At 41.6% G+C, this 16834-nt stretch overlaps 1 protein-coding gene across 11 annotated transcripts in view; it reads right to left on the reverse strand.

Annotated features, from left to right (window-relative positions):
• MCF2L2 (MCF.2 cell line derived transforming sequence-like 2) overlaps window positions 1-16834 on the reverse strand; it is a 156303-nt gene that overhangs the window by 112592 nt on the left and 26877 nt on the right. For 10 of the 11 annotated variants that reach the window (XM_068200403.1, XM_068200402.1, XM_068200401.1 and 7 more), the window contains exon 2: window positions 4957-5040. In XM_068200403.1, the coding sequence (XP_068056504.1) occupies window positions 4957-5040 (84 nt within the window). Of the gene's footprint in view, window positions 1-4956; window positions 5041-5208; window positions 5646-16834 lie in introns of those variants that run through there. The other variant, XM_068200405.1, reaches the window with a different exon arrangement.

The following is a 16834-nucleotide window of genomic DNA, read 5'->3' on the forward strand; positions in this document are numbered from 1 at the left end:
CAGAAGTCAGAGTGAATGTGGAAGGTTAAGAAATTTAGAAGAGGTAGCACACAAACTGTATCAGGGTACCCCTGGTAATGGGACCGTCGCTCACTCTTATGTGTGCCAATCCCCAAAGCCCCAGGACACAGAGCAGCATTCATAGCTGCTCCTATTAGACAGACTTTCCAGCAGCCAATGCAACCTGGATAGTTGCTGCAGTGAAGATGGGGCCAGAATTCAGCTGTGGAAGCAAAACAGCTGAAGTATTTAGGGAAGGAATATATCTGGGGGAGAAAAGGTTATGGCAGCTGAGAAAATTTAATTTTGCTTTGCAGTGTAAAGGGTGTGATTGACAAATGAGGTATGAGTGCTGAATTCCGAGAGCTCTCACAGCTGAAGCTGTATGTTGATATGACTGATTTAAAAGCAGAAAGCAATCACAACTGCAGGCCAAAGCTCTGAATACAATAAGGATCTTAGAAAATTTCCCACTCCTCAGTTCTAGCCCTCCCGTGCTTCCCACCTAAAAAAAATATCCATGGTTGAGACAATCAGGGGCTACACTGAAGTCCTATTCTATAGCCAGCAGTTCTTTTAACTAGAGATCACCAAATATGCTGACTCCCTTGGGAAATAAAACCAAAACAAATGAAAAGCACCAGCCCAACAAAGGGGCTATAATCAGAAGTTCCAAAAGTTAGTCTGCAAGTTTCCAGAGCTTACCTCCCCAGCCTGCCACAGACACTAACTCATCAGTTAGTATTGGAAAGTGTTCTCTCAAATGCTGCTGACACGTGCAGACTTAAGTGCTTGGGCCTGCCCACATGCAGAGAGCTCCCTGAGTCATCACAGCCCAGCCCTGACTACAGTTCATCTCCTGGGTCAGACAGCCAAAAAGTCTAATGATATCTTGGCTGAAGTTTCATTGCTTTGGCTTTGGTCAGGTCTTGCTTTTTCCAAGCACTGTTGTTTTGGGTTTCCATGTTGATTAAGGGTTGTGAGTGATGAATTTCTCATTAAATCATGTTCCTGGGTCTCAATTTTTATAAAAGATCCAAACTGTCCTTTTGGCGAGGTCAGGCCAGGTTTTCCAAAAGGCTCAAGTTTAAACAGGAAGCAGATGGCCAAATACCCTCCAGGCTTTGCAAACTAAATAAACTGGCTTCTGAGTCAGTTACCATTTTCAGATACACTCTCCCATCCACTGAAGTCTGTTAACAGGAGCAGAACACAAAGAAAATGATTCTCTCTGCTAATACACTTCGTGACAGTTTGTCTAATAAAGTCGTGATTTAGCAACATGATCCATTATTGCTGCAAATGGCAGATTGGGCTCTTTGACAGAGTAATTACAGATAAGAACAGGTTGTGAAGCTGAAGATAAAAAGGTGTTGGGGGAAGGAATGGTAGCAGTTCCAAGAGCAGATTGGTACAGCAGGACAGAAAAAGTATTTTACTAGTGGTTCTTTATTCTTGGGTAAAAACTGGTGTGTTAGAATAACCAGGCTTTCAGCACTACTCAGCTTTGTGATCTAGTTCCCTTAACAGCTACAGGAAACACACAAACCTAGCCGAGCACTCCTGTGTTGTCACAGCTGTAGTCCCATAATTGAGAATTTGGTTTTCAAGGAAAGGAAAAAGGCAGATCTCACAAGCTAAGCAGGGCTAAATCAGCACATGGGAAAAGAGAAGACCAAATTAAAAGTACGTGATAAAGGACATTGCCACATTACACTGCAGCCTTTTCCATGACCTCAGTGGACCAGAGAAGGCTTTGGAGAGTTTCCCTGTTCTTAGCATGGAGTAAGGTGTTGATTAGTCTGGAAGGTGGAGGACCAGGACAAACAGGAGGCTGTTAGTGGGTAATACATACATTCTAACTAGATCCTGACACAATAAAACACCAAACTCATTAGACTTGTTATGTAATTCCTACCATCTGCTCCGAGGCCACAAGACATCAGATCCTCCTAAGAAGTTTGCACACAGCAGTAGTGGAGAGAAGTGTTTCTAATGAGTCATGTCCAGAGAAAACAAAGAGCCTTTGATTCAATCACTTTCCTCTTTCTTTTCTGCTTTACTGCAAGGAAACATTGTGAGTTCACTGAATCTGCCTCAGCTGCCAGCTGTTACTAAAAAGGTGGTATTAACCAAAGAAATACTAATTTATGAAAAAGTTTGCAACAGTCAACCACTGACTTCCGTTATCACTGGACAAATGCATTTGGGGTCCACAGGACTGAGCAGGAGAGCTTGACAAAGCTAGAGGCTGTGGGGTAACACAAACCAGACTCAGTGCTACATCCTCTGGGCTCTGCAGAGGCATGGAAGAGGTGACTGGCTGCACCCTGGGGGCTGCAGCCTCCAGACTGAAAGAAATAACCCCATCTAGTATAAATCAGTGTATACCATTGTTAGGAAGCCGCTCAGAGAAACAATTTACGTCCATAATGCTCTACAAGAACATTAGAATTGCCTTTTGCTGCCCAAGATGGTGACACCAAAGAACAGAAGGGTGTGGTTGTTTTGTTTTTTTTTTTCCAGACAGTGGCTACTGAGCGGCAACTTTTCAATATGGAAAACCAGGAAATAGGCTAAGTATCAAATTTTCAGCCACCATGCAGGCAAGCACTGAAGCACCAAAATATTTGTGGTTGCTCGTACCTAATGAAAAGCAGCTAACACCATGCTTTGAAGAAAAGCTACAGAGCCATCTGGAAAAAAAATTAAATCAAATGAGATAATTTATGTGTGAATTACTTTAATAAGTGAAATGAGGCAGAAGAGTGCCCAGTTTTGTTTTCATTGCATGAAAAAAAAAATCTTTTGCTAAAGGAAAAAGAAAGTTACATTATTTAGAGAAATGCATTTTTGAAAAGTATAGTAATGTCTGGCTTGCACCTAAAGTTCTCTTTGCAGGAGGCAATAGAGGGAGAGTAAGGAAGATTCCTGCTATGTTTCACCTATGACTCACCAGTGGTCACCAACAGAATAAGATACTGGGTCAAAGGGGCTTCTAAGCCTTCCTTATCTTCTTCACATGCTACCATGGGGAATCTGGAGTGGAGGCACCCAGGTTTCCAAATTTAGCTGCAAACTTCAGACTAAAATCAACTTCAAAACTATGAACTACACTGCCCTGTTTTATAGTAGGATACTATTTCTGGACTGTACTGAGGAGATTTTAGATAAGCCTGAAAATTCTTAAAATTCAATTTGTTATTTAGGTAGATGGGGGCATGAAAGACATTTTCTCACTCTCCTTTGGTATTTGTTATTAGTACTTCTATGTTGATGAACCAGTAATTTGCTGATTCTTAACAAACAAGCCCCTCAGCCTTGCCTTCTATGAAGAGTTATTTTTCAAGTCTTTAAATAGCTCACATTTAAACAACCTCATTTAAACGCCTTTCTCATAACTTCCAAGAATAAAATAATTAGATAAATGTGAAGAGTTGAATTTGCTAAAATAGCAGGTGAGAATAAAGGCCCTGCTGAAATTATGAGTCCATAAAGAAATATGAAAATTCTTTTTTTATGTCTACCCTTGACATTTTTATTCCACGTTTAATGTTCTAGCTGGAACTGGAAATGGGTTTTTTCTTCCTGTTTAGTAAACCACTTTCCATAAGTTGCTCATTACATGCTGTATTCAGCTTTTGCTATTGGTCCCAAATGTTGCAAGGTAATGGGGGTCAAAAATAGCAATCCCCCACATTTTACTGTGTAGGTAACTGCATATGAGGCACTCAATTCTCAACAATTCCTACTTACCCTGCACTGAGCATAACAGTGGGATGAAAAGGGTTTGAGCAATTTAATGCAGTTACAGACCCTGTGCTGCCCAGAGGGTTGTGTTCATCAGGAATTCTAGGAAGGTGGGACCCCGAGATGTTTTACTGCAGATGAGAAGGCAGTGGGTTCCACCTCTGCTCAGTCAATACCCTCTTGCCTAATGCAAACCCTTTAGTTACTGAGCTTAAGAAACTGCCACAAGATCCTACCTGCAAGCCTCCAAAGTCAAGTTTTAATACTCAGAGCTGCATAAAGAATTCTGTATAAACTGGATTTGGATTTCTTTCGGCAACTTGGAATGTATTTTAAAATGCAAAGACACAGCAAGGATTGGGCCTGCTGAGCTGACCATTTCCAGAGCTGGTTTGGTGCACTCTCTGCACTCTATACCCAGTGTTCCTCTCCACCAAGATGGACAAGCTTTTCAAGAGGACCTTCTTATAATTTCATTATATTAGCATTTTGTGCAAAATCATGAAACTTCACAGTTTCTGTGGAGAAGACGATAAGAAAATTCTGAATTTTCTCATTTGCAGAACAAAGAGAAATAGAGACAAAAGGAGTTGCCAGAGGTCATGCAGTCAACAGCAGAGACTGTTTTAGGACCCAGATAAGATTTTATCACCTACAGTATCCAAAATAATGTAATAAACAATTTGCCAAATATTTCAGTATCAGCGCCTTCTTTGGGGAAGGAACTGCGTCACTTTGTGTGATTGCAAACTTCAGGCAAACAAAGGACTATGTAATAATCATATCTTTTAAAGATTAGAACCTTACACTTTAGCAATGAATCATTTCTAAAACAAAGGCAAATGAGGAAGAAGGGGGAGGTAATGAATAGATCCCTGATAGACCAAAATCTTTTCCCACAAACAAGATGCTTGGACATTGTGCAAAGATACGTGGTGAAAGTTTTGTTTAATTTCTTTCTCTCTATATATGTTCCTCCCAGCCCATTGTGGAGGTTATGGAAAATTAACTTGCCTTAAAAAAGCAAGTACAGCAGCTTGGCACGTATCCATACACGGTGAATATCTGATTGCAGCAGCACTTCTCAGGAGCAATGTGAAAATACTACTGCAACTGCTGTACAGAGCTGAAGGATGACAGTCAGCATGACACATTCCAGTATGTCTCCAAGAGAATCACAGACTGTCATTACCAGCAATTTCTTACCTGACAAGATTGCAAATTGCCTGTGGAGCTGCTCTATTATATCCACTGCTACCAGCGGCCGTATCTCCTGCTGCATGATTTCATCTGTGCAAGGGAAAACAGAAATCTTCCATGAGTTCATAAAGCCTCAATGACAATTTATTCCTCCTTTAACAACCCAGCCAAACAAAGATGAAACTCAAAGTAAAGAGCCTAGCCAGACTATTGCCTGAACTATTATATAACAATTGTGGTAAAGATTATGGTACTTACAGAGTCTCCTCTTCAGCCTATTAACTTCATCTATTGCCTTGTGATTTCAGAGAGGGATTTTCATAAACCAGCTCCAGTGGATTTGCCAGAGTTTGCCACAGGTTTGCTCAAGCTGACAGCCTGCTCCTTACCACTTCAGGTTCCATATTAAGTCACTGCATTTGGCCGCCCACTACAGCAGTTTTTTAGTCTTTGAAACAGTGAAGTCTACTCCACATACACGGCCCTGTTCCACCCTGAACTCCCCGAACTCTGCTGGAGGACTTTGTGCAGCCAGCCAATCCACCGCAGTTTCCTTTCCTGATGCTTTTTCCGCTATAAGCAAATTCATAGTAAAAGGAGGAAATAAGGGGCTGTGAGACCTTCTTCTCATGAAAACAAAGCCTGTTATTTTAACTAAGCCTGTTAGTTTAAACCATAAAAAGTTAAAAAGTAACTTGGCAAGCAGCTGGGCAAAAAATGACCTCAGTTTTTGTGTGTGATCTATGGAGTGAAAAGTAATTATAGTCTCACATGGAGCTAATTTGATCACTTTTTGTAACAGGTGCACCCAGTTAATTTCCCCACTCTTCACACCAGTCTAAAGCAGCAACATTTACAAGAAATATCTGCCAACTTAACTGGCAGGATCAACCTTTATGGTCTAATAATACCTATAGGAACTACTCCTTTAGCCACTGTACAGAACAACAACCAGTCCTGATGTTGTACAGATCACTTCTAAGTACGCAGACAACAGGTGGAAGGAAGGAGGCTGGGTCCAGACAGACCACAGACCTGATTCAGGGCAGGCAGTTGCTCCATTTAAGCACCAAGATCTTAACTGATGTGAATTCAACACAGGCACTGAAATACTTTTGTGCACCTGGTTTTAAACCAACAGTTCTGAAACAGAGAGGGAGGTCAGAGAGGTTAGAGATTAGCTTCTTTCTCCTGCATCCTAGTCTACTGCCCAAAATACCTTCTCTGTCTTGCTTTCAGACATCCACTCTGATCCTTTCCAGAACTAGAGATTCCAGGTTTTAAATGGTATAAGGTCATTTGGAAAGTTTTATGTTCATTTTCACACATTTCACTAATGCCTTGAGAAGAAGCAGCTGAAGAGCTTGTGTCACAGCAGGTGACACACAATGTCAAAAAAGTTGCACAGATTTTGGCTGATGCACAAAAAAGGGAATGATTCCAAAGAACTGGGCAGGAGGGGGGGAGGAGTCAAGGAGGCTGATTCTGCAAATCCTCCTTTTGAACTTAATAGGAGAAAATGCAAACTCGAATGAGTGATGTTTTTGATGTGGGACCTTCTTTTCCATCCTGTTTATGAGGCTCACTATCAGCTCTCTGATTCTTGACATTGTGGGCAACAAAAGTAACCAGGAATCACGAAGGAGCTTGGAGTCAGGGATTGTTATACATTGCCAAAGCAAACAAAGAGTAGTAACCCATTAAGTTTTCCTCTTTTACTCTGCAATTTCTTCCATGCATATCCAGAATAGGACCTGGGGGGAAAAACTGTAGAGCCAATAAAGGAAAGCAAACTAAAATATTTTTGAATATGCAAGGTTATTTTTTAGAAAGTAGACAATACTATAAGCCTGATTTCTCTCTAGCTGCTGAAGAACAGCTTGTTGATAACCCTGTTTGAAGTCAGATAAATACTACACTCAAGGAACCAGCAGCAAAAAAGTCCTGTAATCTATGAACAAAATTCTCAACAGATACTGAGAAGTGTCCACAGATTATTGGTCCAAAGATTCTACCATCCTTCAGAAAGTACACTGGAAGTATTTCTGAATCACCATAATAGTGACAGATTTGCCCTCTTCAAAACAGGTGTTGGCAGCAAGATGAAGGCAGAAGAGAGAAAGTAGTGACTGTAGCTGATTGTAACAAAAAGCAGTCAACACAGAAGCACAGGAAAGGAAAATCAAATTAATAATTTAAACAAAGCTTGGATTCTGAGAACCAAGAAACCTCAGGGCATCATCCATTGAAGGAAATTCTGTTGATTTCATCCAGAAGGTGCAAAGTTATTGTGATATCTGTGCAGTCCCACAGGTGGTCAAGTACACTCAGGTTTGACCAGGACTGAGATTATGCCGAACAGCAGCAAAAACAGAAAAAATGTTTCTACAATGGATGACAGAATCACACGAGAATTTTCAATAGAAATGGAAAGTTAACTAGAAAAGGTGCTACCATCTCTCACCTCTCAGAGACTTGCCCAGCCCTCCAGGGTAACAAGCCTGCCAGTAGTTTAGTTTGTGTTTGGCATTTGCCAATGTGAAGACATCATTAATATCAACCAGTCTTGAGCAAAACAGAAATTTCACCACCCACCCAACCCCTATTTAGCTTTATTAGCTTGCTCTAAACATAGCTTGGTTTCTGGTTTCTAAATATCCTTTTTATCTCAATAAATTTTTGTGATGTAAGGATAAGATGAAGCAAAAGAAACAAAAACCGCAGAGTGCCAGTTAGCTCTCATCAAATCCCCTGTCTGGGCAAGACAAACCACATGGGATGGCTGTAAAACCCACACTCAGGAGGAGATGTTCAGATGATAAGAAAGGTGGTACAAAACACATTCAGTGACTAGGAATCACACATTCAAAAGTCAGTGCAGTTCACACACTGACATGCTGGGAAAAGGAATTGGAGCAGAAGAAACCAGCAGGAGACTGAGAAAATCTGAGAAAACAAGGGAAGGTGCCTCACGAGCCCAAAGAGCAAATCAGATCATGTGGCTATGAAATGTCAGCAGCTGTAGCCAACAGCACTCAAGGTCCCATTTGCCCATTTGTATCCTCCTCTAGGACAGTGCTTAAAGGTAGTCACTCCCCAACATGGAAGAATTTGTAGCACCACCACAGCACAGACCTTGCAGTAGAAGTCCCAGTCCTTGGAAACATGATTGATTACCTGGGGCTGCTGGAGGAAGTTTTTAATCTTTGACTAGAAGAAAAGCTTGGAAAAAAAATCTTATAAGCAAACAAAAAGACACAAGTCTAGGTTTGTTTCAAAGCTATGACATTTGCCTAGCACCAGTGAGCATTAATCATTTATATCTTCCACTAGCTTTATCCCAGGAAGCTCTGAAGCTCTCTGGTCTGTACTGCAAGCCAGAAGACAGCAGGAAGTGTTGCTCACCCACCTGGATAGAAGCAAGGTACCATTTTTCTGTGGGACTGATATTCCAGCTGAGAAACCCTTTCTTCAGGGTGATATGAGCTGGTATTGAGCTGACAGCTACAGGTTCATAGACACTTCAGAAAAACTTATTCATGATAGGCATATTTTAACACTCCATGGGGTCAAGGAGTAGGTTTCAGGAAGCTGAAAAGCTGCAGGAACTTGAAAACTATCTTGTTTCATAGCACCCCTTGCTAATATCTACAGAGGACATCGGACAACTCCTGGTCACTTCAGAGCAGTCCTGTCCTGATAAAATCTGTATCTGTATAGGCATGCAACTCAAGATCTTATAAAACATACACCAGCCAAGTGTCTGCAACATATTTATTTTGGTAAACTTGACTCAGACATTTCCCACCTTCTGTGTGATTTGATTGCTCTTGTGGTCTTTTTTTTTTTTTTTTTAAGAGGCAGTTATTCATAGCCTCTGAAATTTAAAAAAGAAAATTTTAATTGTTTGGTGTTACATGAAACAATGCCAATCCCCTACACAGGTCATCAAAGATGAACATTTACATTTACATATACCACACACTTCTTCATTACTTGAATTAATTGAATTTGTCAGGACAATTTAAATATGAATAAGGATGTGATAGAGGAAAAAAATAAAAGAAACAAGTAAGTTCATCTATACTTGGTTCTCCTCTTAAACTGCTATAAATTCTGTTCCTAGCAGAGGCCAGTTTCAATGCAGAAGAATTAGGCCTTACAGTTTTGCTTCCCAAGGTTTTCTACCAAGGGGGAGAAAAAGAAAAGCAATTACTACAGCCATCTGTCTGGCACAGCTTCTCCTCCTTCCCAGCTCTCCAGGGAGGCTCACTGCAACTGTGCTGTCTGATCCTCAAGGGGAAAGCCATTCAGTTATGCTTCATAATTCCTCATTCAACAATGAAACCTGCTTGGGCTCGCAAACACACACTTGCTTTTTCTGTGTCTCACCCAGCTCTGTGTGCTCCCACAGCAGGTCTGGAGGAGCTACACCAACAGCAGATGGTCAAAAGCAACAAAGAATATCCTCTTGTTCTTTCCTCTCTTCTCAGAGCAGTCACAAACTAGTTTACATGCTAATGGCAACTAATTGTTTCCAACAGCACTGGAAAGGTGACCTGCTGGAGTGAGGGACTGGACTGCACCAGCAGATTGACACAGCAGTGCCTGTTGCTCCACCAAGGACAACTGAAGGCCACCAGCCACACCAGGACTCTGGGGCTTCTTTGTTTCTAAGTGGCTGAAGGCTACAACTGCCTGGCCTTCTGCTGACTGCAGGAGAGGATGGCTCCAATGCCCCATCTGAAGTCACTACTCTTGGAAATATGGGCTAAAAATTTCCAGAGTAAAGTTCATGTTTTCGTAATGACAGCCTAATATGTAATTCACAGGGAAAGAAGACAGCTGAGAGTGAAAGAAAATCTTTTCTAAAATAGTAGAGTACATCAGCCTACTTCTACTTTGTGCAAGCTCTGTCAAAAGTTATGCTCAGAGCTTTGGTAATTTTTTGGAGAAAAATCAGATTGTTGATGTGATGAAAAAGGGTCAGGCAGGGTCAAGCATGAGGCCAGATATTTCTTGGCCAGATATTTCATTTTAAGAACATGAAAGGACACCTTACATTATGTGTTCTTATGCTCCTTAGAAAGTACCAAAAGGCAAATCCAAAGTTTGAAAGTTGCAGAATTCCTACGGTCCAGAACTTCTCCCAGGTTCTGAGTCTGCTTTGCTTGCCACCAACAACAGCAAAGTCTAGCAGAGCTAAGTTAGATTTCAAGAATTAAACACGCTAAGGAAACAAATTTGCACGTTTGACTGATAAGGTTTAAGACAGCTAAAGGATTTGAAAATATTCTGTCCCACCAGAATTCCCAGTTCAAGTCCTTAAGCAAAACATTTCCCTTTTTGAAGGTCAAAAAGAACTTCAAGGTTATTACATCAGAGAAAGAATCCCTTAGTTTGGAATCCTTTTTTTTAATTTTTTAAATTTCTATTTATTTTTCTTTCTCACAGTTTGTGTCCCTTGTTTATTTTCTGAAAACTTTTGTTTATTCTCTCAGCCCAGGCAGACAAACAGTGAGGTCAGTTACTGATACAAGCTGCTGTGCTACAGATTGTTCTAAAGAGGAACTAAAAATCTAGCTATAAACAGAAGGGAAAACTCATCCTTTGTCTTCCACACATTCCTGCCACCTCTTTTTTTGCTAACCCATGTTAAGTCAACTGAAGACTAAGCCAGGAGTAACGTTATTGTAAATAAAGTTGTAAATTGTAATTGTAATTGTATTGTAAATTTCCTTAGTGATTGCTTCTGATCTGGGTTAGTTCTCTGCAAAGCTGCTTGAAGAGTTCAATTGCTGGTAATGCATAGGAGGGGTGGGGGTGGCAAAGCCAGGACTACCCTTCCAGGAGAGAATCAGACTGAGGTCAGCTTAGAGCAAAAGCCAAAATGAAGCATAGGTGACTGGTAACAACTTTTCTCTCAGATCAATTTTTCATCAAGCACAACTGTAAAACCTACAAAGAGTATTTGTTTTAATGTAATTTCTCTTCTTATTAAAGGCAAGTTTCATAGCAAAGTTTGCTAGCCATCTCCCAAAGACTGAAGATCCTGCTAAAATATTTAAGTAACTCTTGGTCATGTTTGGAAGTACCTGTTTAAGTTGGTGGATTTTTAGTTGCAACAGCAACCCAGTTTCGCATACGCCAAGGCAGTAGAAATCTGGAGAAACAAGGTTAGGAGCAAGACTCTGTCTTGAGTGATGCACTGCCAGCATGTTCCAGTCCCTTGAGAAGGGGACAGACTGAAGCCATGGTGTGGAAGGAATTGCCTGGCAATCTTTCCCAAACAATCTCCATGAAAGGTTAGAAATGCACCTTTCTCTGAAGAGCTCAAAAACCTGTGAGCCCCAGTGTCTACCTTGGCAGAAGCTGAACTGGTGCCTGACGTGATTTTCTGTCACACAGCAGATCTGCTCTGAAGCTTTCTCCTGTCATCACACTGAGTCATGATTGGTATTTCCAAGGCATTCTGTGTTGATGATGCAGGTACAGCTTTACCTGAGCCTGGCTCTACAGGCACATATTTCTGCTGATTTTAAGTCTTTCAGGAAAGACTGTTCAAATTCTTTGGATCACTGCTTTTTTCAATTAATCTCATTTACTAAATTTGCTCATTTCAACATAAAATTACAAGAGTGGAGAGGTCACAGATTGAAAAGACCTGTTTAGAGGCTGTGTTTTCCTGTGCTCCAGGAATGGTTACAGACTTTAATAAGTTGTTTTTACAGGCAGGTACAGTACACATTAGGAATCTACTGTGGTTGACTTATAAGAGGAAAAAGTAGAGCTGTTCATATATAAAATTGAAATCTTGTCCTCCCAAATGGAAATGCACCCTCTAGGCATGATGTCAGCTTTCTAAGCCCATGTCAAAATATTTTGGAATACACTTCATTGGATGAAGAAACAGATTTTGCTCCTTTTTCCATTTAACCACTTCTTCAAAAACAGTCTTTGGATGTTCTTGTTTGACAGAGATTTTTTGTTTGTTTTTAAAGAAGTCCTGAAATTGACTGGAAAATTAAAATAAAAATTAAAAGTTTTCTTCTGCATAGGTAAACCATCATTTTCATTTACTTTTGGTACATTCTGCAAAAATACATTGGTGTGTACAAATTTATAGTTACAGTCACACTTCAAGGATTTCAATGACTATTTACTGTCAGAACACACCATACATTTATGCACACATTTAGGAATTCTCCATCAATAATCCCCATAAATGCTAAATTTACAAACTAATATAAAATTCTCAAAGCACTCTCCACTGTTCAGTTCAGTTCATATCCTAGCCTATTATGAAGACACTTCTTATCATACTGCTGTAAAATCATAAGAGATAGATAAGAAATTATCAATAAATCTTCACTCTACATTATGAATTATCCACAATCCATAAGAAAATATCTAAAGAAACACACCATACCACATCATTTGCTCAGCAAGATATTGCTTGATTTCACAGACCACCCCCTGTTGGGGGGATGCTACATCCTACTGTCCACAAAACTGAAACTTCTCTAATAAAAGGCATTAAAGGCAAAGGTCTCATCTCAGTATTCAAGAAATAAATCCAGATTTATAGCAGCATGGGACAGCCTCTTGTCTAGTGCCTCAGTAGTAAAAACTTCTTGATAGTTTCTGATTTTTGCCAGAGAAAAGTTAATTCATCTTCTTCCCAAAATCTGTCCTTCACAACAATGCTGGATTGCTAGAATGCAAATTCCTGCTCAGTGAATAGAAGAAAAGAACATTTCCATAATGTCATGTTAAAAACCATCATGAATAACAAAAACCACAAAAGCAAACTACAAAGCTAAAATATGCTCACTACGATGCCTGGACACTGAGCTAATCAAGAGATACAGCAGGCTGTACTGCAGACTTCATTCCTTTCTCCCAGAGCTTGCCAGCAGACAGTTTCATAGCTGAAACTGTATCTTTGAAAAATTCTAGCCACTGGCTCTGCCCTGAACTATTGCATCCAGCAAAATAATTTCAGAGCCTATTCACATAATTTCTGAGCTACCAGGAGCTGAAGGGCTGGTTGCTTGCTCACTGCTGAACAGAGGCCAGTTAGCTCAAAAATATTTCCCTGGTTACTGTATTGGAGACAAACAGCGAGCCACAGCAGCCACCTCTGCTGCCAGCAGTGCTCTGAGTGTATCTCCGGGACAAACACTGCTCACAGCCGACCTCTGCCCAGGACAGCTCCCAGCCACCCTCCTGCAGCCTTCTCCAAGCTGTCACCAGCAGCTCAGTCCAGAAGCCCACCAGAAAAAGCAACAGACAGACACCGCAAAGAGCGCCGGCTCCCCTGCAGCCCCTGCAGCCCCTGCAGCCCCTGCAGCCCCTGCAGCCCCTGCAGGCACTCACGAGCCCTCCCCGCTGCGGCAGCCGGCTCCTCGCAGTCCCGCCGTGGCAATGAGGTCACCGAGGCACACGGTGGGGAGGGAGGGATGGAGAGAGGCAGCGCTCCCTGCAAGCAATCCTGGATCCAACCAACGGTGCACCCAAGAGCTGGCGCTCTGCTGGAGGAGTCTGCACAAATTGCTTAGGAACAGCTTCGGGACAAACCACAGCAGAGACCTCTGACTCGCACCACGGCCAGGTTTAACCACTGCCTCTCCCCGCCTGGACAGCTCTCCACGCAGGCCCCTCCAAAGGCACACTTCGGAGGCATTCACAGCTGGGCACAAACAATAAAGGTACAGCCCAACAAGCAACAAAACAGATTCACTTGCTCAGACAGGCATGGAAAGGCTTTCATTAAAATAACCTTAAATAGTAGGGGATTCGGGGCCAAGGGAAACCAGCAGTGCTGCTGTGAATAGCTGTCTGGAGTACTATCCCAAAGGCACAGCCACACATCAGAACATAGTGCTGTTATTTAAAGACAAAGGAGAAGACTGCACAAGACCAATGAATTTGGTAGGAAACGTGACCTCAGGTTTTGAACAGTGGAGTAATCACTTTTACATATTTAGTTCAATGAATACTTCAGAACACAGGCTTTCTTTCAGTGCATGAAGGGAGTACACATGTGGCTTGACGAAGGTGACATCACATCTATAGCAATCTGAAGCAACACTGGGAAGCAACATTAACATTAGGTTAACACATAAAATTTACTGTCCCTTTACTGCCACAATCCCCAGCAGCTCAGTGGTTTTAGATACAAGTCACTCTTTACCCAGGCTACAGTAGCTGTCCCCTAGGATGTGTGATGCAATGGTAATATCTTGTTTGTTTTGTGTCTTCAGGCTCCAAAAGTGTAATTCATTTCATAGATAGGGAAACTGAGGCACAGGAATAGGAATCCAGGTCATCAGCCAACCTCAGTTTTCCCCAGCAGTAAACTGAGGAGCAGACCAAAGTTTTTTCTACAGACAGGCTTCTGGACAGTGGATCTGTCTTAAGGATAATACACCCAGTATTTCCATCCTTCTCCCACCAGCTAACCAACACAAACTATGACAAGGCTTATAGTATAGTATGAGAAAACTAACAGGATTTTCTATGTAGGTACAAATAAATGCCGGATCTAAGCAGAGCATCACCATGCTTGGTACAAGATACACCTGAGAGCTTATGACACCTGTAGCTTTACAGACAGACACTACTTGGTGGATAAAGGTACAACAAGAGAGTGGAAAGATGCATGGATTTTACACTGCACTTCCTTTCCCAGCCTTCCCTACACTGCCTGCCAAACAAGAGAATTCACCAGCTGTAGTGGGTGTGTAATGTACCTGTATAAATGTCCACGTGTAACCAATGTACAAAATCTGTCTCCCATTCCAGACACGTTTGTCGCCCTGATTTCTTAGGATTTTCTAAAGCCTTCTGAATTTACATTCTTGCAGAGAACTTTCTCACGCAATTTTCTGTAAACAACCTATTGTTTTGCATTCTTTCATAGAGGCGGAGAAATTTGATAGACTGGTAGTTTGTCCAGTGTCGTTGGAGAGGTGGCACGTTCACCTTCCAATCCACTGGCACCTTTTGAGAACTATAAATGATTGGAGTCAGAAAAAATAAATTAGTCTCTTCATGGTGACCAAAGCTGTGGTACGTCGTTTTTCCTCGTGTCCTCTGGTGACACACATTTTGTTCTCCTGAGAGCTTCCCCTCCAGCTCTGCTTGTGCAGAGAGAACTGACCACAGCCCTGTTAGCCACCGAGCCCAGCCCGGCCCCGGGGCAGCCGAGACAGCAGCAGAGCCGGTGCACAGCTGGGTCCCCAGCCAGGTGTGGGGCAGTGCGCTGTCCCCTCCTGGCACCATCCCTCACCTTCCTGCCGGGATTGGCCTCCCCGCCACACAGAGGGACAAGCGTCACATCGGTCCCAGTGGCTGATAAATGTGCCAGATTATTACAGTCTAAAAAGCACTATAACCCTGTGCATAGAGAGGCTGCAGAAGTAGCAGATCCAGCCGTGGAGTTAGAAGATGAAATGTTACTCTCCAAGTGAATGTAAATTACTAACCTAATGTGGATTCAGGATATAAGGAGAGGAATGAACTCACCATGGAAGTGGCACCAAGAAATTCCTCTCAGGCCACTACATTCTCCTCGGGGAGTACTTTAAGTTTCATAAGCTAAATTTACAAGTCAGACATCTTTTCATTTGGGTAATTAGCACAGGTAATTTCAGTACGCATCGGCAAAATGTCTTTGCCAAGCTTAAAAGGCTTAGTTGTGCCTCTCTCAGCAGAATAATATTTTGTACTATCCAAATATTGTCCCACCAGCATACAACCCATAAAACAGGGTAATACTGACGTTTCAGTTTTTGTTACTGGGAAGAAACTGCACTACACATTTAAGTTAACTTTAAAAAAAAAAATAATAATATTCAATGACTTGATCATCTCTAGCTACAATACACCCCAGTTTCATGAAAATAAGTTGCACCATGTCAGCATCTGTCTCCACATGTTCATGTGTTCATGCCTGTGGGTGTGGGCCTCCAAAAGCATGACAAGGAATGGCTCATACCCAAGTGCCTCTAACTCAGAGATCATCTTCCCAGATTCTTTCACTGCAGGGCCAAGGAGGACCACTAGGTTCATTGTGTTTGACTTGCTGAACACACAAGATGTTCATGGAAATTGGATTAAACCAGCATTTTAGAAAGCTCTTTAATCTTATGTTAAAGACTTCAGGCAACTGCAAATCCACTGTTTCCTCTAGAGAAGGCCTAACACAAAGAAACTGGCTTGTGTTTCACAGCTCCCACTATGGCTTACAGCCCATTGATTTTTATTGTGCTTTTGACTTGAAAATTTAAGTTGCCCCCCATTTCATCCATTCTCTGACACATGTCACTTCTTGAGCCTAGTGGTAAAGTCAAGGCAAAATGGAACACAGTATCCCTTTACCCCTTCCCATTCCACCTTAGCTTTTCCCAATGCTAGCAAATTATGACCTTACTAATTAAGAGTATCCCAATTTAAAAATCAGGTTTTCACTTCTGCAGACCTCCTCAGAGGCATCCCCAGAAGCACACTGTCTCAAGGTGTGACTCAGGAGTTTAGACAAGTAGCCTAAACTGAGCAATCCCCAGTATAATGACTCATAGGCACAGGTTCTGAATATAAATAAGGCATTGACACTGTGCAAAACAAAGATGTTGGGATATTCCAGCTTAGAAAAAGGTGAAAAAAAAAGCTACGTCAATAATTCTTGTCTGTTGTAAGAGCCTGGAGGATTTTTTCCCCTTGAAAAATTGAATTAACTAATAGGATCAGAAATTTGTGCAATAAGACACATGGCATAGTCCAAATATTCATATATAGCTGGGCTGCTCCAAACAAGCATTTATTTATCATTCCTTTATACTTGATCCTGAGTATCTCTAGTAGATAATGTGCAGGTGGT

This window comes from Anomalospiza imberbis, chromosome 10 (genome assembly GCF_031753505.1).
Source record: "Anomalospiza imberbis isolate Cuckoo-Finch-1a 21T00152 chromosome 10, ASM3175350v1, whole genome shotgun sequence".
NCBI lineage: Eukaryota > Metazoa > Chordata > Aves > Passeriformes > Viduidae > Anomalospiza > Anomalospiza imberbis.